This window comes from Trichechus manatus, unplaced genomic scaffold (genome assembly GCF_000243295.1).
Source record: "Trichechus manatus latirostris isolate Lorelei unplaced genomic scaffold, TriManLat1.0 scaffold00024, whole genome shotgun sequence".
NCBI classification, from domain to species: domain Eukaryota; kingdom Metazoa; phylum Chordata; class Mammalia; order Sirenia; family Trichechidae; genus Trichechus; species Trichechus manatus.
The window spans coordinates 540,203-558,853 of record NW_004443960.1 but is presented as its reverse complement, the minus strand read 5'-3'; the positions used below and the strand labels follow the sequence as shown (position 1 = coordinate 558,853).

The 18,651-nt window shown below is 61.5% G+C and overlaps 2 protein-coding genes across 2 annotated transcripts in view; both read left to right on the top strand.

Moving 5' to 3' along the window:
* Positions 1-3,786: 3,786 nt before the first annotated feature.
* Positions 3,787-13,207, top strand: CIAO3 (cytosolic iron-sulfur assembly component 3). The gene is made up of 11 exons (XM_004373141.3): positions 3,787-3,860; positions 4,970-5,065; positions 5,349-5,492; positions 6,962-7,094; positions 7,736-7,870; positions 8,814-8,932; positions 9,669-9,798; positions 10,579-10,651; positions 11,516-11,653; positions 12,059-12,216; positions 12,326-13,207. Exons 1-11 carry the CDS (start codon positions 3,795-3,797, stop codon positions 12,562-12,564), a joined length of 1,431 nt encoding a protein of 476 aa, XP_004373198.1. The 5' UTR covers positions 3,787-3,794; the 3' UTR covers positions 12,565-13,207.
* A 2,486-nt stretch (positions 13,208-15,693) lies between these two features.
* CCDC78 (coiled-coil domain containing 78) overlaps positions 15,694-18,651 on the top strand; it is a 3,203-nt gene continuing 245 nt past the window's right edge. The window contains exons 1-11 of the mRNA XM_023728537.1: positions 15,694-15,753; positions 15,905-16,078; positions 16,167-16,253; positions 16,437-16,547; positions 16,678-16,734; positions 16,851-16,918; positions 17,009-17,087; positions 17,188-17,313; positions 17,422-17,606; positions 17,721-17,865; positions 18,007-18,110. Coding sequence (XP_023584305.1) covers positions 15,694-15,753; positions 15,905-16,078; positions 16,167-16,253; positions 16,437-16,547; positions 16,678-16,734; positions 16,851-16,918; positions 17,009-17,087; positions 17,188-17,313; positions 17,422-17,606; positions 17,721-17,865; positions 18,007-18,110 — 1,196 coding nt within the window. The remainder of the gene's footprint in view (positions 15,754-15,904; positions 16,079-16,166; positions 16,254-16,436; positions 16,548-16,677; positions 16,735-16,850; positions 16,919-17,008; positions 17,088-17,187; positions 17,314-17,421; positions 17,607-17,720; positions 17,866-18,006; positions 18,111-18,651) is intronic.

Sequence of the window (18,651 nt, the reverse complement as noted above, 5' to 3'; positions counted from 1 at the left end):
CTCTGACAGAACGTGGACATAAGGGCTGTCGTGGGGTGAATGGCAGCCCCCCTAAAGATACAGCCATCTGGAACCCGAGTGTGACCTTATTGGACAAAGGGTCTTGCAGATGTGATCGAGTTCAGGCTCTTGAGATGAGACTGCCCTGGACTGGGGTTGGCCCTAAGTCCAGTGACAAGTGTCCTTAGAAGAGAAGGGGAAGAGGCCAAGTGACCACAGAGGCAGGGATTGGAGCAATGCAGCCACAAGCCCAGGAACACCTGAAGACACCAGGAACTGGAGAGACAAGGCTGGACCCTCCCCAGAGCCTTTGGGGGGAGCGTGGCCCGCCCACACCCTGAATTCCGACTTGTAGGCTCCAGACTGTGAAAGAACAATCTCCCTTGTTTCAATCCCCCTCTTTGTGGTCTTTTTTTTTTTTTTTTTTAATTGTTGTAATTAAATGAAGTTTACATTTCAAGTTAGTCTCCCAAACAAAATTTTTTTTTTACATACATTGTTATGAGACCCTAATCGCTCACCCCATTCTGCGACAGCACACTCCTCCTTTCCGCCCCTGATTCCCCATGTCTTTGTGGTCTTTTGTTACAGCCGCCCTGGTTGCTCACTCGGGGCATCTGTCCTCAGGGGAGGATCTGTGCTACAGCCCACAGTAGGGGATCTCGTGGCTCTACCAGCCTCTGGGGAAATGGTGCTGGCAGAGGAGGTGGTGGCTTGGGGCCCAGGCAAGTCCTGTGTCTAGAGCAGAGGCTGAGGCCAGGGCCCGTGGAGTCCACAAGGGCCTCCCTGCCGCCCATCCTCGGCTGTCCTGTGCCCTCCCTGGTGTGTGGAAGCCTCCTGTCAGGGTCAGGTTGGGAGCCGTGCACACGGGAAGCGGGCGATAAATACTCGCTAATGATGAAACAATCTGCAAACTATGAATGCAAAGACACCGAGGCGTCAAGTCAGCAGGAGAAGCTCAGGGTTCCCTGGGGGGAGAGCTGCGAGCAATAAAAGGGCACCACCCAAACTTCACCCAGCGGGGCGGAAAGAGGACCCTGGGCGCCAGCGTTTGGAGCAGGTCCAATCGGGCTTTGTGTGAGTGTATGTGTGAGTGTGTAAAGGTGTGAGAGTGTGTGTGTGTGAAATAGTGAATGGGTGTATTCGTGTGTGAGTGCATGCGTGTGAGTGCATGCATGTATGTGAGTGTGAATGTGAGAGTGTGTGTGTGTGTGTGAGTGTGTGTGTGAGTGTGTGTGTGAGTGTGTGAGTGTGTGAGTGTGTGTGTGAGTGTGTGTGTGAGACTGTGTGTGTGTGTGAGTGTGTGACTGTGTGTGAGTGTGTGTGAGTGTGTGTGTGTGAGTGTGTGAGTGTGTGTGTGTGTGTGTGTGTGTGTGTGTGTGTGTGTCATCAGAACCCCTGGTCATATTTTCTGAACAAAACACTGGATGATGATCACCCAGTGTTATGGATTGATTTGTGTTTCCCAAAAATGTGTTGTAAATGGTAACCCCTATAGTGGTTAGGATTTACAACAGGTATTTTTTTGGGGGGACACAGACGGGGGGTTTCTGATCACACACTGTCACACTCACATGCACTCACACCATAAGACACACACTCACTATCACACACACGCTCACACACACACTCACACAAAGCCTAAGTGGACCTGCTCCAAACGCTGTAGCGGAGGGTCCTCCTCCTGCCCTCACTGGGTGGAGTTTGGGCGGGGTTATGGAGCCCTGGTGGCCCAGTGGTTAAGAGCTTGGCTGCTAACCAAAAGGTTGGTAGTTCAAATCCACCAGTCACTCCTTGGAAACCCTACCGGGCAGTGTAAAAACAGCTTGGGGCCCGTGTCTGACCTTGTCTAACTTCACAAGGAAGAAGAAGAATCAAGACCAACAGCCAAGGCTGATTCCCATGAGGCAGAGGTCAGACATGCCTGCTCTCTCTGCCGTCTGTACCAATTCTGACACCAACCATCCCTCACACGGCACTCTCTCTACTTCTCTGCTGGCTTCCATAATTCATTGCAATGGCCACACAGAACTCACAGACAATACTCATGATTATGGGGTTTCTTAGGGAAGTAAGAGTTACAATTCAGGCTCAGGAACGCTCAAGATACAGTTCTTACATGAAGACAGCGTCTTTCCCGCCCTGCTTGCAGGCACGCCTCCCCCTGGCCCTGGGCCTCTGCCCAAAGGGACTCAGCTTTCTCTCTCTGTGGGGAAGCCCACCACACTGTCTCCTGCTGCTGGGTCTCTGCTGCTGCTTCTCGCTGCCTTTGGTGTTACAGCTCTTTCTCTCTCCCTGTCTTCTGGTTCCAGGAGCTTCTCAGTGCAGGGATCCTGGATCCAAAGGATGTGCTGGCTCCTGGCTGTTCTTCCTTGGTTGTGGTGGGATCTGCTCTTTCTCACCTCTGGGGTGGCTCATTTGAAGCTCAGCGGGACGGCAAAACTGACCAATCCCCTTGGTGGGCCACAATTATCTAATTTGCCCAATCCCACCCAATCCCTTGGGTGGAAGTTCCAAGACCATGGCTAGAAAGGCCACACCAAAGCAATCCATCACACCACAGGCAGTTCTACTCTGCCCTGTAGGGTCGCTATGGGTCAGAATGTCTCAACAGCAACAGGTTTGGTTTTTGGTTTAAGGTGGTTATAGTCCCATTTGGAAATGAGTTTTTCTGTTATGTTAATGAGACAATGTAAGTGCAGAGTGTGTTTTAAATCAATTTCTTTTGAGATATAAAGGAGCAGATTAAACAAACAAAGATGGGGCAAGATAGATGCCAAGCCACATGAAGATCACCAAGGCACAGAAGCTCAAGACACAAGGACCTTCCTCCAGAGCAGACAGAGAGAGAAAGCCTTCCCCTAGAGCTGGTCCCTGAATTCAGACTTGTAAGCCTCCTGTCAGAAAATAACTGTCGTGTTAAAGGCATCCACTTGTGATATTTCTGTTATAGCAGTACTAAGTAACTAAGACACCTGGCTCCTCCTACAGGGACTGAGACTGCTGGGGCTGGGCCCAGACTCAACCCCTGGATTTTTCTAGAAATTTCCAGGAAAAAATGGTCATTCAGTGTATAACTGGATGTGATAGGCACAAAAATTGTTCTGTTTCAGGTCATAAAATATCACAGGGAAATGGAATTTGCTCAGACTGCTCCTCAAAATGATGCAAAAGGGGCCTGGGGACCCTGCGAGGGGCTGCAGCCAGGGCCCTCACAGGACCCCGGGACCTGCAATGAATCACCAGGAACGGAAGGAATCCGCCCCCACCACCCCACATTCTCTCCGAACTTTTCATTTGCTCCAGCGTCCATCACCCCTGAATTTTTCTTTCAGCGGCAGCTGAGCGCCCACTGTGTGTCAGGCTCTATTCTGGGTTTTGCATCGGTGAGTAGAACAAAGCTTGCTGTCTGTGCAAACTCCCCAGGTGTGGCACCTCGGGGCCCACACCTGGCTGACAGGTAAACACGAGAGCAGTGAATGAACTAAGTGGGGATACCCTCTGTCTCTTTCTGAAGGCTGACACGCTCTGGTACCCGAGTTCTGGCAGTTTGGTCTACACTGCTCCTGCCTGTCCCGCCCCAGGGGAGGCAGGAAAGTCTAAGGGGCGAGTCCCAGGGACTGGGTCGAGAGCCGCCGTGCTAGGGCCCACCAGCAGAGGGCGCGCACCCCTCCAGGCACCACCCGCAGAGCGAGGCACGCATGCGCCGCCAGGGACGCTTTCCGGCAGCGTGGCGGAACAGCTGGCCTTTTGCGCCGTTTGGCGACAGCTGTGCGCGCGGCAGTGTGGGCGCCATGGCGTCGCTCTTCAGCGGGGCGCTGCAGCTGACGGACCTGGATGACTTCATCGGGCCGTCGCAGGTGGGCCGGCTCGAGCGGCGGGCGGCCGTGCGCGGGGAGCGGGCCGCGGCGGGCTGGTCGGCCAGGGGCCAGGGAGGCCGCGGCTCGTCCGCCGTCCCGCCTCAGTTTCCTTCCCCGAGAAACGGGGTCCGTGCCCCAAGGACTCCAGGGACCCTGCTTGTGCCCTGGTGGGCGCAGGTAGCCTCCAGTTATCATGCTGCTTTCAAGACCAGCAGTTAGGGAAGCGCCCGTCCCCCCACTCTGGTTGGGTGAAGTGACGCTGTGGGGTGTCGGGGAGTTTGCCACCGAGGTCACGCAGCTGGAGAGCGGCGTGGGCAGCACTGGGCCCAGAACTCCCCACGTCTGCGGGAAGATCCCTGCCAGGCCCCAGACCCCTGCTCTCAGAGCCACCGGCCGTGACGGTCCCGCCTCAGTCCCACCTCATCCACCGGGACAAGTGGGTGGTCCGGGTGAAGCACGCACGGCAGCTCAGTAGAAGTCAGGGTGGGCGGTGGGCGCTGCCCCCAGAGAGGACCCACAGTTTGAAAACGGGAGGCTCGTGTGGCACCTGTTCTGTGCCTGCCTGCCACCCGCCAACAGCTGTGAGGGTCCCCGAGCACTGTGGGCAGGGATGAGCCGGGACAGGCCCCCTGTTGGGCTTTCTGGGGCTGGTCATCTTCAGGAGGGCGGTGGCCAGCACAGATCTCTAGTGACAGCGGGAACAGGGAAGGGAGTGACGTTTTTCCTGCCCTGGGCAGGGAGGTGACCTGTAAAGACTGCTGAGAAGAGCCCTCCTGCCAAGCTCCCTCTCAGTGGCCAGCGTCACCCTTTGGCACTCAGTCTGTGGACACACCTCCTGTTCATGCCTGGGGAGAGTTGGGGGGGGAGGGTGTGGGTAGCGCAGTCGGCGCTAGCTGTGGTGCTGACTGGGGACCAGCAGAGTGACCTTTGGTGCCTGCAGGATGTTAGACAAGGGGGCCTGTGTGAGGATGGGGTGAGCAGCCATATCACATATGACTGTCCTGGCGTCCATGGTTCCGCCAGGGCCTTGGGCAGCTGGCCTTCGGGAGCCTCTCTTCCCAGGGGCCTCCGTCTGCTCAGGCCTGGCACGGGGTCTCCTTCCGGCTCAGGACTGCATCAAGCCCATGAAGGTGGACAAGAAGCCAGGGAGCGGCGTGGCCAAGATCCACATTGAGGATGATGGCAGTTACTTCCAAGTGAGCCAAGTAAGACGTCCCACTCGGAGGGTCGGATACATTTCCTCTGCTTTGTTCTTCACTGAGGTGATGCCAGGAGTCTCCCCGTGTGTGAAGGATTGGGCCCAGAGCCACTGGGGCGGGGGCCCAGGCTGAACAACGAGCGTGATTTGCTTTGCAAGGGACTCTTTTCTCTGTGGGGACGGCAGTTCCTGCCTCCCTCTTTCTCAGAACACTAGTGTTGTAGATTCTCTGGCTCAGACCTTCATCTCAAGCTGGGCTCCTTCTTTCCTGGGCTCTCTGTCCTCTGCAGGACGGGGGTATGCGGAAGCTGGAGAAGGCAAAGATCTCGCTGAACGACTGCCTGGCGTGCAGTGGCTGCATCACCTCAGCAGAGAGCGTGCTCATCACCCAGCAGAGCCATGAAGAGCTTCGGAAGATTCTAAACGCTAATAAGGTAGGCGGTGAGTGGGCTGTGATACCCTCTCAACCTGACATCAACCGACATTCTGTCATTCACTTGTCAAGGCGATGGGTGTGTGGGCATCCTTCTTAGTGAGTTACCTGCCGTTGTTCTCCGACACTGAAAGAGCCAGGCCCCAAACTTGTGGTTTGAAGTCTGTGTAGAACTGACTGCCCAACTGAGCTAAGGCCCATGGTCTCCAGAGCCAGGCACCCAGCTGTCCAGCCACCTCATCAGCATTCCAGAGTTGACAGCATCCCGCCTCGCTGCATCAATGTTATTAATGATACATAAAAGGTACACACGGCCTGTCAGCAGGTGATGGCTGACCAAATCTGTGGTCCATCCACACGAGGGAGTACTAGAAATGAAGTCTTGTTGCATGCAACAACCTGGATAAACCTTAGAAGTATGACGATCAGTGACAGAAATCAGACACCAAAGGGCAGATTTTGTTTAAAAAAAAAACAAAAATCCATTGCTGTCGAGTCGATTCCAACTCATAGCTACCCTATAGGACAGAGTAGAACTGCCCCATAGAGTTTCCAAGGAGCAGCTGGTGGATTTGAACTACCAACCTTTTGGTTAGCAGCCGAGCTCTTAACTGCTGGCCAGTTACATAAGCATCTATAACAGGCAAATGCGTAGAAACCAAAGTTTATCAGTGGTTACCAGGGGCTGCACGGAGGAGACAGTGAGGGTATTGCTGAAGCAGTACAGAGTTTTTGATAAGAGAGAGGAAAAATTTGGAAGTGGAGTGTGGTGATGGTCGCATTACACGGCGAACGTAATTAAGGTCACTGAATTATACAGGTAAAAGTGATAAAAGTGGCAAATATTTTGTTACGTATATTTTACCACAATGAAAAAACGACATATATGCACACCTGCGTAAAACTGATAGGTCAGCGGTTCAAACTCACCAGGCGTTCTTCGGGAGAAAGATGTGGCAGTCTACTTCTGTTTTCAAAAAAAAAAAAAGAAAACAAACCGAGAATACGGCCCCTCCCAACACCGTTTTAACTCTGTACTGAAGTCACTCCTGAGGTTCACCCTTCAGCCAAACATTAGACAGGCCCCTAAAACAAAACGAGACTAAATGGGCACCCCAGCCCAGGGGCGAGGATGAGAAGGCAGGAGGGGACAGGAGAGCTGGTCACGGGGAACCCGAGGTTGAGAAGGGAGAGCGTCACGGGGAACCCGAGGTTGAGAAGGGAGAGCGTTGACGTGTCGTGGGGTTGGCAACCAGTGTCGCAAAACAATACGTGTATTATTTAATGAGAAACTAATTTGCTTTGTAAACCTTCTGTCTAAAGTACAATAAAAAAGTTTTAAAAAGATTACAGGCTAGGACACGCTATGGGGCAGTCCTCTGTCCTAAGGTCACTGGGAGCCGGGGCCGGCTTGACGGTGGTGGTACGCGTCAGCATCTGGAAGGTTAAGCACATCCCCTCGCCTTCCAGGCGGCGGAGCCCGACCACCGGAAGCTGGTTGTCGCCTCCGTCTCCCCGCAGTCTGTGGCTTCGTTAGCTGCGAGATTTCAGCTGAATCCTACAGACACTGCCAGGAAGTTAACTTCATTCTTCAAAAAGATAGGTGGGTGGGCGCTGCCACACGTGGGGCAGGGGCCTGTGCCTCCATGCTGACTCCTCACTCATGTCTGAATTTGGTGCCCTGGGAGCACTTTGTTCTGGGTGTGACTTCAGTGGGACGCTCTAACCCGAGTGACAGCTCTGTGTGAGGGAGGCCACGGGGGCCGACTCTTGGCTCCAAGTCTGGATTCACCACCCCTCAGTTGTTTACTCACAATCACCCCAGCATCTGTTACCTGTATGGGTGATGTCCCGACATTGGCTGGACTCTTGTCTCCAGGCCCGGTGTGGGGGTGGGTCGTTGAGTGGACACCCTGTGTAGACTGATGTCTGGGCTCTGTGCAGGGCATGGCCCAGCCCCCCAGAGACCTCCAGCCTCAGACAAGGACGCCCACTGTCACTCGCGGGCTCCCGGGCAGCGTGGCGTGCCGTGTGAGCGCCATAGACACGCCGAGGGTCCTTCTGGGAGGCAGGACCCTGCTGTTCTGGGGCAAGGCCGGCAGTGCTACCCCCCAGTTCCTCAAAGCCCACCCCACTCGGGCTCATCTGCTTTTGGCCATGCCCAGCCTGAGGCATTGGTGACACGGTTCCAGTTGGGGCCCCACCATGGCCGTCCTTCTGGGCTGAGCTGGCTGTTGCTTCCAGGGGTGCACTACGTGTTTGACACCGCCTTCTCACGCAACTTCAGCCTCATCGAGAGCCAGCGCGAGTTTGTGCAGCGGTTCCGGAGCCAGGCCGACTCCAGACAGGCCCTGCCCGTGCTGGCCTCCACCTGCCCAGGTGCGCGTGGCCACGTGACTCGGGGTTGTTGCTGTCGTGGGCTGCCATCGAGTCAGCCCCACCTTGTGGCAGCCGTGTGTCAAAGCGTAGAGCTGCTCCGTAGGGTTTCCTTGCTGTGACCTTCACAGAAGCACTGGGCCTTCCTTCCCTGGCACCGCTGGCTGGGTTTGAACTGCTGCCCTTTAGTTTAGCAGGCGATTGCTAGCTGCTTGCACCACCAGCCTTCTGATCTTTGCGCTCCTACATGGAGCTGAGAGTGGAAGGCGAAGTTAGAGTCTGAAGTGGTGTCAACAGCTCCAGACCGGCTGGGAGGGGCAGGAGGCGTAGGTTCTGTAGGAGCAGGTCAGAAGCGCTAGAAGGCCCCTCAGGAGGAGGAGGCCTCCTGGAGGTCCGCCTTAAAGTTATTTTCGCTTCCTTGGGGTGGCACAGTGGGTAAGTGCTCGGCTGCTAACCAGAATGTCGGCAGTTCAAACCCACCAGCCGCTCCGCAGGAGGAAGATGTAGCAGTCTGCTTCTTTAAGGATTTATAGACTTGGAAACCCTACAGGACAGTTCTGCTCTGTCCTACAGGGGCACCATGAGTTGGAATTGACTCAGCAGCAGTGGGTTTTGGGTAGGGGTGGTACCCCTGTGAGCTGCTAAAAGCACACCTCTGGGTGATGAGAGAATGGAGCGTTCCTCCATGGGGTCAACCCCCTGACACACAGCCCACCCCCAGATTGTCAGTCACTTCCTGGCAGTGAGAGCCGGTCGGTGCCGGCGCCCTCAGTGAGCCCTCGCCACGCCCCTCACCGCACCCTCACCGAGCCTTCGCCGCACCCCTCACCACTCCCTCACCGTGCCCCTCGCTGTGCCCCTCGCCACGCCCCTTCCCGCACCCTCAACCGCGCACTCACCGCGCCCCCGCCACGCCCTCACCGCCCCTCTGCTCCCGTTGGCCTAGGCTGGATCTGCTATGCCGAGAAGACCCACAGCAGCTTACTCCTCCCGCACCTCAGCACCGCCCGGTCCCCGCAGCAGGTCATGGGCGCCCTGGTCAAGGACTTCTTCGCCCAGCAGCAGGTGACAGAGCTGGGTGTGCAGCCGCCGCGGGGGGTGGTGGCCGTGTCGGTCGCTGTGAGGCTGTGGGAGAGGCGCCACACCCTGGCCAGTGGCCACACGGGATCTGCAGACACGCAGAAGTGGCACGGTTCAGTGGCACCCCCATGGCTTGACACTTGGTCCTCTGCTGCCCAGTGCTGTCTTTCCTCTGCCCGCCACCAGAGGGCCGGCTCCAGGCATGTTCACGCTCCGCACCAGGGAGCAGGAGGCCGAGGCCGCGTGTCAGTGACACCCACCCTGCAGGCTGGGTGGCTGACAAGGGCACCCAGCACAGGTGGGGGAGGAGGAGGAGGGCAGCCGAGCAGGGGCTGCTGGTCACAGCTGCCGCGCCCGCTCCTCCGTCTAGACGTGAATGGACGTCTCCCCGGGTCTGTCTGCCCTGCCCTTTTCCTGCCTGGCCCCCTGGCTCCTGCCAGTATGGCGTGGTGTCCGAGCCACACCGAAGGCCCTGCTTGTCCTGCTTAGGTCGGCCCGTCTGTGACTGGCCTGCACCTGGAGTGACGAGCCCAGGCCTGTAGTGCCTGCTGATAAGTGCAAGCTTGGCAGGAGATGTTCCGGAGGAGCAGCCGGGACTGTCCTGGTGCAGGGCACGTCGGCCCCCGTGTGGGGCATGTCTCCCCGGTGGGGCATCGGGCGTGTCAGCCTCGTGTGGGTATGTCGGCCCCAGGACCGTGCGCGTCTCCGTGTCCCCGTGCAGCACCTGACCCCCGACCGGCTCTACCACGTGACGGTGATGCCCTGCTATGACAAGAAGCTCGAGGCATCCAGACCGGACTTCTTCAACCAGGAGTTCCAAACACGTGACGTCGACTGTGTCATCACGACAGGTGCTGCTGTGCCGCCCACGGGTCCTGGGGTCCAGGCGCAGGCCCTGAGGGAGCCCCTGCAGGGATGGCACCCTGTTGGTGGCTCTCAGCGTGGTGCAGAGGGGACGGTGGCGGCCCTGAAGGCCAGCAGTGTGTCTCAGCTGGTCAGCGCTTGTTGGGTGCTGTCAAGTCGGTTCTGACTCATAGCGACCCCACATAACAGAGTAGAACTTTCCCTTAGGGTTTTCTAGGCAGTGATCTTTATGGGAGCAGATCAGGTCTTTCTCCCACGGAGCTGCGGGGTGGGTTCAGACTGCCGGCCTTCCAGTTAGTGTCTGAATGCTCACCCGTTAGGCTGACACCAGGTTCCCAGGAGGGCGCATAGAGTGCCTGTGTGTGAGCAGCCTCACAGAGCCCCACCTGCCCCACAAAAGCAGAAAGATAGAAAAATAAACCGCTGCAGGGAGGCCAGACAGACCCGGAAGTCCCCCGCCCCTCCTGTGGAGACGCACAAGGGGTGGGCTGTATATCGAGCAGCAGTTCTTGCCCCCAGCCAGGTCCTCCGCCCACCAGCCTGGGAGGCACATGGGGCCTTTGAGGGCAGATGGCAGGGGTGGGGGGGTGGAGGGTGCGCCTGGACCATGGGGGAGGTAGTGAGTGCGCCTGGACCACAGGGCGGAGGGTTGCGCCTGGACCGCGGGGGTGGGAGGGCGCCTGGACCGCGGGGGTGGGAGGGCGCCTGGACCGCGGGGCGGGGGCCACCCCTGCCGAGAGCCCAGCGGAGTGTCTGCTTTCTCCTAGGGGAGGTGTTCAGGCTGCTGGAGGAGGAAGGGGTTTCGCTTCCAGACCTGGAGCCGGCCCCGCTGGATGCTCTGTGAGTCTCGGTGCACCCTGCGTTGGTGCAGGCACTGCCCATGGGGCTGAGAGGGGTCCTCCGCCCACGACCTGCGTCTAGGTGGCTCCATGCCCCCACGCCTGTCACAGTGTCCACAGCGTGGATGTTCCTGAGGTCACTGGGGCTGAGGCCAGCCCAGCCCAGCTCTGCACCCCAAGCACGTGTGGACAGGGCAAAGGGACAGTCCGGTACCCCGAGGCCCCACACGACTGGGCCTCTGTGTCTGTGACTGGGGTCCCACCAGGCACGAACCACACTCTCGGTGTGAGGAACCGTGTGTGAAGTCCCGGGCCGGCAAACAGCCCACAGATGGCTGAAAAAGCACATGGCGTCCATGCTGCCAGCTTGCTCTTGAGCCCGCCCTGACGCGTGGGCAGAGACGGCTGGCCTGGCAGCCCCCACCCTGCCTGGAGTTTGTCTGGGATGTGGAGTGTGGCAACGGGCGCTGGGGACCTGTGGCTCTCTCAACATCCCTCCAGGGGCGGGGCTGACCCGGCCTCCCCAGCACGGGGCCCGGCAGCAGGCAGCTCCCTGGGGAGCGTAGACAGTCCTCTTCCCGACAAGAGGCTTGAGTCCCAAGAGGAGCCCATATTCTCCAGTCCAGCTCCCCTACGCTGCTCTGAGACCCTTTCCAGCTCTCTCTGTCGTCCAGCCTCGGGGCTGCTCTTCTGCAGCCTCCTTTCTCAGACCTGGGAGTGGAAGCCCCCCCCCCCCAGCTTTGCCCTGGCCAAGTACAAGTGGGCTGGAGGGCCCGCAGCAGCAGGCCTGTTCTGGAGGCTGTCTGGCAGCCCCTCCACCTGGGCCTACAGCCCCCCTTGCCGTACTGACCAGCCCCTTTATTAGGTCCAGCTGTGTGTCCGCTGAGGAGCCCACCAGTCATCGGGGCGGGGGCTCAGGGGGCTACCTGGAGCACGTGTTCAGGCACGCAGCCCGGGAACTCTTTGGAATCGACATGGCTGAGGTCACCTACAAGCCCCTGAGGTCAGTAGGGCAGCCAGCCCCTGGGCTCAGGGAGCGGCATCCACGGCCCCTGGTCCTTCACTCAGCTGGGCTTGCGCAGGCAGGTCCTGGGCCTGAGCAGGACCCTGGGCACTCGGCACAAGCCACCCCCGCCCCAGCCCTGCTGCTCAGTCTCCGCATTCTGGGGGCTGTGTGCAGCACGGGGTGCGTCTCCACAGAGGGGCTGAAGCGCCTTATCGCTGTCCTTGGGGAGAATGCCCCTTTCACACGAGGAGGCCAGGGCTGGGGTGGGCTCGTGTGTGGCGCCCCCATCCCCACCCCGTTCGGGGAAGAGCGAGGATGGCAGACGTCCGGCTACAGGGCGCCTTCCTGCGCCCCCAGGCCTCCTGCGGGAGCGTCGCCGGCCGACCAGCTCTGTGCCCGCAGGAACAAGGACTTCCAGGAGGTGACCCTGGAGCGGGATGGCCAGGTCCTCCTGCACTTCGCCACCGCCTACGGCTTCCGCAACATCCAGAACCTGGTACAGAAGCTGAAGCGCGGGCGCTGCCCGTACCACTACGTGGAGGTCATGGCCTGCCCCTCAGGTAATGGGGTGGGCAGGCGGGTGGGCAGGAGAGCCGGTATGGGGAGGGGGCCGTGGGCTCCGTCCCTGTGCGCCACCCCACCACCACGCCCACCCCCGCCCCCCCGCAGGCTGCTTGAACGGCGGGGGGCAGCTCGGGGCTCCGGATGGGCGCGGCAAGGAGCTGCTGCAGCAGGTGGGGCAGCTCTACAGGGAGGTCAGGACGCAGCTGCCCGAGGACGCGCCAGGGGTCCTCGAGCTGTACGGACACTGGCTACAGGGTGAGGGCTCGGACAAGGCCAGCCGCCTGCTGCACACACGGTACCACGCCGTGGAGGGGGCCGGCTCCGGCTTCAGCATCAAGTGGTAGGGGCCTCAGTGACCCGGCCTGGCAGGCGGCGCACACGAGCACGAGCCTGGGGCCCCGGGGCCTGTGCCCCAAGACACAGCGGGACGAGCTGGGACACATGGAGACGGCCGTGGTTGGGACCTGCCGCCGGCAAGCTGCACACCTCAGGCCCACACTAAGGCACCGTGCCCTGGGGGGCCCACTAGGGCTCAGGAGGCGAGGGCTGACCCCGTGCCCACAGCAAGGCTCCGGAAACTTCTGTGGGTGATGACTTGGGCTCTGTCACCAGGCTCCCTCCTTGTTCCCTGGTGTGAGGGGAGCTTGCGATTTCTAGAGTCACTCTGAAGCCGTGGTCCTGGGGTTTGTGCCCGGCACGGGGAACCCGCTGAGCAGGCAAGAGGCACCCACCGTGAGGCACACCCAGCGCTGGGGGTGGGGGGCGTGTTCCCGCCGGCTTGGAATCTGGAAGTGGGCCGAACAGTGAGGCCGCAGCAGGCCTGGGGCTCGGGCCCACGTGTGCAGCAGGGTGCAGGGAGCCCGGCGGTGCGGCAGTGGCTTCTCTGCGGTCCAAAGATGAGCCTTCCGTTCACAGACGGGCTGGGGGTGCCAGGCTGGCTCTGCCCACAGTGGGCCAGTCTCGCCATGAGGCTCACTCCCAATAAAGGGAAGTGCACATCCTAAAGTGTTTCTGAGACATGGCCTGTCCTGAGAGCATCTGCTAAAGTGAAGATGAGGCCTTGTCAGAGCTTCACTGGGTGTCCAGAAGCCCAGTGCCCAGCACAGCTGGTTCAGGGACCTGCAGGTCACCGTGTCCCCGGGTCCCACATGCACCCCACAGCAGACACTGAGTCCGCCCGGCTGGCAGAGTCCACTCAGTCTCTGCTGGCCTCTGGGGGCAGGCAGGGCCGGTGGGGGCTCCAGTGTCCCCGCGTGGCCCAGTCGGCCCAAGTCCATGCAGGGAGGAGGGACACGGTGCAGCCCTGGGCTCACTTCTGGGGTGGTTGGGGTGCCCAGGAACCCACTGAAGCACCAGGAGAGCCCGCACTTCTAGCTGCAGTGGCTCTGGCTGCTCAGGTGCCCCGGCCAGGCACCTCCCTGCATCTCCTGGCCCACAGTCTCCAGCAGCTGAAAGGAACAGGTGTTAGGGAGCCACAGACCGCCAGCTTGGGGCTGCCCGCCATATTGGGTTGCCCGGTCTGACATACACAGCACCCGAGGCAGGCCTGGCCCCAGGGCAGTACCTGGGTGGGTGAGGGAGCCAGCAAACAATCACTGAGCACCCAGTGTGTGCAGGATCAGTTAGGCATTGGGAAAGGCCAAGAGGAGGCCAGAGGTGGCCCCACCTGAGGGGAGACCCAAGATGATCGAGGAACCCCAAATGACAATGAACAGGGAACAGAGCGTCAGGGAGGGTCTGCTCCAGCCAGCGAGGCTGGGGGAACCCCTCTGACGGGGGTAAGACAAGGGGGTCTGCCTGCTGGGCTGGCCCTAGGCAGCCTTGACCTCAGCGTGCTCGCCGACCCCCCGCCATGACCTGCCCTCACCCTCCTGGGCACAGCTGTGACCTCCCACGTGTGCTGCTCGATGACCAGGTACATACAGTCCTCCAGCACAGGGGTGACTTTAACCTCTGTGGTCGCAGGGATTGTGTCCTGGGGAGTTACAACTTGGAGACCAGGGCGTGGGGTGGGGACACGTCCCGACGAGGATAACTGCGTAAAAGCCAGGAGGCAGAGCACCCGGTGACAGACCGGGGGCACGGCAGCTCAGAGCGCCCGGAGGCCACCTGGGGTCACCTGCCTGTGACCTCAAAAGAGGCCGCCAGCCTTCTGAGCCCCTTCTTCAGGGTGAGACCTCCCCTCTCCAGACCCTAAGTGGGGCTGTCTGAGGGCGAGTCAGCCACACACACACACATTGGGGCCAGAAGAGCTTCCCGAAGGACCGACGTGGAACTCCACGCTCCCGGCGAGCGCGAGCAGACCGGCAGGTGTTGGGAGTCGGCCGGTCGTCACCACAGGCGCCGCCCGCCCTCAGACCCCGCCCCTGCACCGCTGGCGCCGCCCGCCCTCAGCCCCCGCCCCTGCACCGCTGGCGCCGCCCGCCCTCAGCCCCCGCCCCTGCACCGCAGGCGCCGCCCGCCCTCAGCCCCCGCCCCTGCACCGCAGGCGCCGCCCGCCCTCAGCCCCCGCCCCTGCACCGCTGGCGCCGCCCGCCCTCAGCCCCCGCCCCTGCACCGCTGGCACCGCCCGCCCTCAGCCCCCGCCCCTGCACCGCTGGCGCCGCCCGCCCTCAGCCCCCGCCCCTGCACTGCAGGCCCCACCTTTCCTAGTGAGCCGCGATGGCGCGCTCCTCGGCGAGTTCTCCCAGGCCCCGCCTTCTCCCACCCGGGCCCCGCCCCTCCTCCGGGCCCCGCACGCCTCGCGGCGGCGCTGCCCGGACCCAGACGGCGCCCTACCCGGCCGCCCACTCACCCACGCTGGCTGCGCCGGCCCGGGCTGCGCGGACCGCCTGAAGGACAGGTGGAGACGAGGCCGCGGGCCGCCGAGCACCGGGCTGGACGGAGCTCGGCGCTCCGCCCGCCTGCCCCGAACTTGCGCGCGGCGGAGCCGGAGGAAGGGTTGCGGGCGCAAAAGGGAGGGGACGTGTGTCTGCTCTGCGCGCTCCGCAGGCGCCGGACCAGGGCTGGACACCTCCTCCGATAAGCCCTCCTGGCGCCCAGATTAAGCCAGTTGTCCCTTATCCCCGCTCCCGGTCCCGAATGGAACATCATTCCCCTTTTCTCCACCTTAGCGGAGTTATCTGTGCAGTGTGTTCCCCCGGCCATCCCAGCACTCAGCCGGCACCGGGAGGCACACAGAAGGCGCCTAATGTGTGTGCAAACCAACACGACAGGGCAGGCAGGGAATTCCGCCTGGCCGTCGCACCCTCCCCCAGGCCGAGCACACCCCCGTGCACCCCAATAGTCACAAGGGGTGGGGGTCTGCGTTGCACACATGGGGAAAGGGACGGACAATCCTCCCCCAGCCACGGCCTTCCAATTGTGGGCGGGGCCCTGAGTCTCCTAGGACCCACACCGGCCTGATAACGCCAGCCACAGCATCTTAGCAACAGCCACCAGGGCGGCCAGGCTCACCCAAGTTTCTCTAGCCCATGGAGCGAGGGGCGGCCGCAGGCGCTAGGCCAGGGCCCCCACCTGAGGCCACTGAGAACGTGAGTAAGCAGAGTGCCACTGCTCCTGCCCTGGGGCCAGGAGAGGCCCAGGCCCGCATTCCTGGACTGATCCTGCCCTGTAGCGGCTGCCCCAGCTCGGCCAGGCTGTGTAGTGGGGGTGGTTGGATGGCTAGGGACTCCATGGGGGTAGGGGCTTCAGCCTGGCCTGGACCCACCTGGAGGGTGGGTGGCGGTGCTTCTCCAGGTTCTGCCACGGGCTGAGGACTGGCAGCCAGGGGCCCCAGGTGACGCCCCAGCCTGGGCCACCAGCCTAGAGCCGGAGCAACTGTTAGACCTGGAGCTGAGTGAGGAGCAGAGGCTGCAGGTGGGAGTGGCACCCTGGGTGCCGGGAGGAGGCAGGATAACTGCAGGGTCCCATGGGCAACCCCTCTCACCCCACCAACCACCCCCAGATCTCCAAGGAGCTGGTCGAACTGCAACTCACCACCCACCGCCTTCGGGAGCAGCACGAGGCTGAGATCTTTGAGCTAAAGAGTGAGGTAGGCACCTGCCCAGATGTGCCAGTCCGAGGGCAGGGGAGGGGCACCTGGGGAGGAGCACAGTGGAGGGTCCGGGTGCGTGGGTGGTTGCCCCAGGGTGGGCATGTGCTACTGCACCCACACTCATGCCCAGGGGGACATTTGCTAGCTCCAATGGCCTAAATGCACCTGGTCACCCTGCAGGTTTTGCGGCTGGAGAGCCGGGTGCTGGAGCTGGAGATGCATGGGGAGCAGTCCAGCCGCGGGCAGCGCCAGGCGCTGGCACAGGGCCACTCCAACGACCACAGACTCCAGGTTGCCAAGAGGGCAGGCAGGGCGGGGGTGGGTGGACTAGGGGCACCAGCTGGGAGCCTAGCAGGGTGCGGTGGGGACACAGTGAGGCCAGGACCTGCTCACTCACCCCTCGCACCTCCTTTCCATACAGACACAGCCCAAGGACTTCATACTCCTGGAGTCCAGGCCGCATAAGCCAGAGGACCCTGTGAGTGTGTGGCCACTTGCCCCGGGGGCTGCCTAGTTGTCTCACGGCCCTGGGGGGCAAGAGTATGGTAGGTGGGGAGCCTAGGTTCCAGTCCCACCACACCTGTGTGCCTACAGCAGCTGGGAGAAGCGCAGAGGGCACTGGAGCTGCAGGGAGCCTGGCAGCGGGTGCTGGAGACACGTGTGTGAGTGACTACCTCAGGCGAGCGGCTTGTTTCCAAGGGGCTGAGGGGGCCCTCCTACCAGAGCCCGCTGACCTCGCCCCATGTCCGCAGGGCAGCCCTGGGCCAGCAGCTGCAGGGAGCCCGTGAGGAGGCCAGGGCAGCTGGGCAGCAAGTGGCCACACAGGCCCAGGTGAGCCCAGCCCCACCCCCCTTAAGATCCTGGCCAATGGGGGTCCCACGAGCACCACCCACCCTGCTGGACCTGCGTTCAGAGCCGCCTCTGCCACCAGGTACTGTCTGCCTGCCAGGGCCAGCTCCGCCAGGCCGAAGCCGAGAACAGCCGGCTGCAGACGCAGCTCAAGAAGCTGAACGAGGAGTACTCGGTTCGGCTGCAGCGCTATGCCCGGGACATGGTGGTGAGTGCTGGTGAGGTGGTCTTGGTCCCGGGGAGCCTTGCCTAGCCTGGGCACACTGTTCTGGGGACTCCATGGCCCCCAACACCAGCCCAGCCCCATCTCCCTCAGGACTACGCAGATGCAGGCCAGGCGCCAGCCGCCGCACCCCTGCAGACATCCCTGGAGGCCATCCTGGAAGACATCCGAGCCGCGCACCGAAGCCGAGAGCAGCAGCTGGCCCGAGCCGCACGCACCTACCGCAAGCGCCTGGCCAACCTGAGCCATCGGCATGAGGAGCTGCTGGCCATCCACAGGTGGGCCCCGCCCCGACAGGTGAGGGGACATCCTCCTAGATGGGGTGGCCCCCTGTGACCCTGGGTGTGGCTTAGTGTGCAGCAGGCTCCATCCCAGGCATTGGCGGACCCCAGAATGGCCCCTGGGCCCCCCAAGGCTGTCCTTGATGCAGACACCTGGGACCTCGAGCCGATGCCGGTGCACCTGGCTGCGGAGCTTGGCCCTTTGTGGGAGGACAAGGCAAGGCTGGAGATGCAGCTCCGGACGCTCCAGGCCCAGGTGACCCTCCCTGCTGGCCCCACATCAGCCTTGGAGTGCAGAGCCCCAGAACTACCCAGGCCTCACTCAATCTCCAAGCCCAATCCTGGGGCCTCTGAGAGACCTCCCTTGTTCATCTAACCGGGGACCCCTCCTGCACAGCCTGGGGATGGGCCCCCCACCTTTACAGCATGGGGGCCTGGGACGCTGCTCTTGTTTCCACAGAAGGGGCCCGGTGAAGCCTCCCTGGGGGCTTTGGAGCCACAGTGAGTGCCCTGGGGGGTGCCGGGGAGGGAAGCCGACTTGGTGCAGGCGTCGGGGAGAGAAGCCGACCTCCTCTGGCATAGGGAAGGGGACGCCGACCCTGGGTGGGCATCAGGGAGAGCCCACCGAGGAAGGGGCACCTCAGCTGAGACCCAAAGATGGAGGCAGGAGGAAGCAGGAGGGAGTGGCTGGGCTGCCCAGGGAACGCTGGGAGCAGGCTGCCCGGTGGCTCTGGCCAGCCTGGCCTATGCTTCCAAATGTTAATAAGCAGAGACCCTATAGAACCACCTCCCAGGGTTTGGGGAAACAGGTACCCCTGCAGACACCGGGTCACTGTCCAAGCTGGCCTTGCAGTTTAGCCTTCCCTGACGAGCTAGCAGGCCAACTCTTCCCAAACTCACTCCCAGGCAGCACCACTTCGAGACTCAGAGAACCCAACCTAAGCAGGGTCCCTGGTCAACACCTCACACCCTACCACCCCCTCGCAGGGGTTTGGATGCTGCATTCTGGGCCCAGATCCGCCAGAAGCTCCAGGACTTCTCC

Coding starts and splice junctions, on each gene's coding strand:
- CIAO3 (XM_004373141.3), top strand. CDS start 3,795: ATGGCGTCGCTCTTCAGCGGGGCGCTGCAGCTGACGGACCTGGATGAC. Junction 9,799..10,578: donor CGACTGTGTCATCACGACAG/GTGCTGCTGTGC, acceptor GCTTTCTCCTAG/GGGAGGTGTTCAGGCTGCTG. Junction 12,217..12,325: donor GGTCATGGCCTGCCCCTCAG/GTAATGGGGTGG, acceptor GCCCCCCCGCAG/GCTGCTTGAACGGCGGGGGG.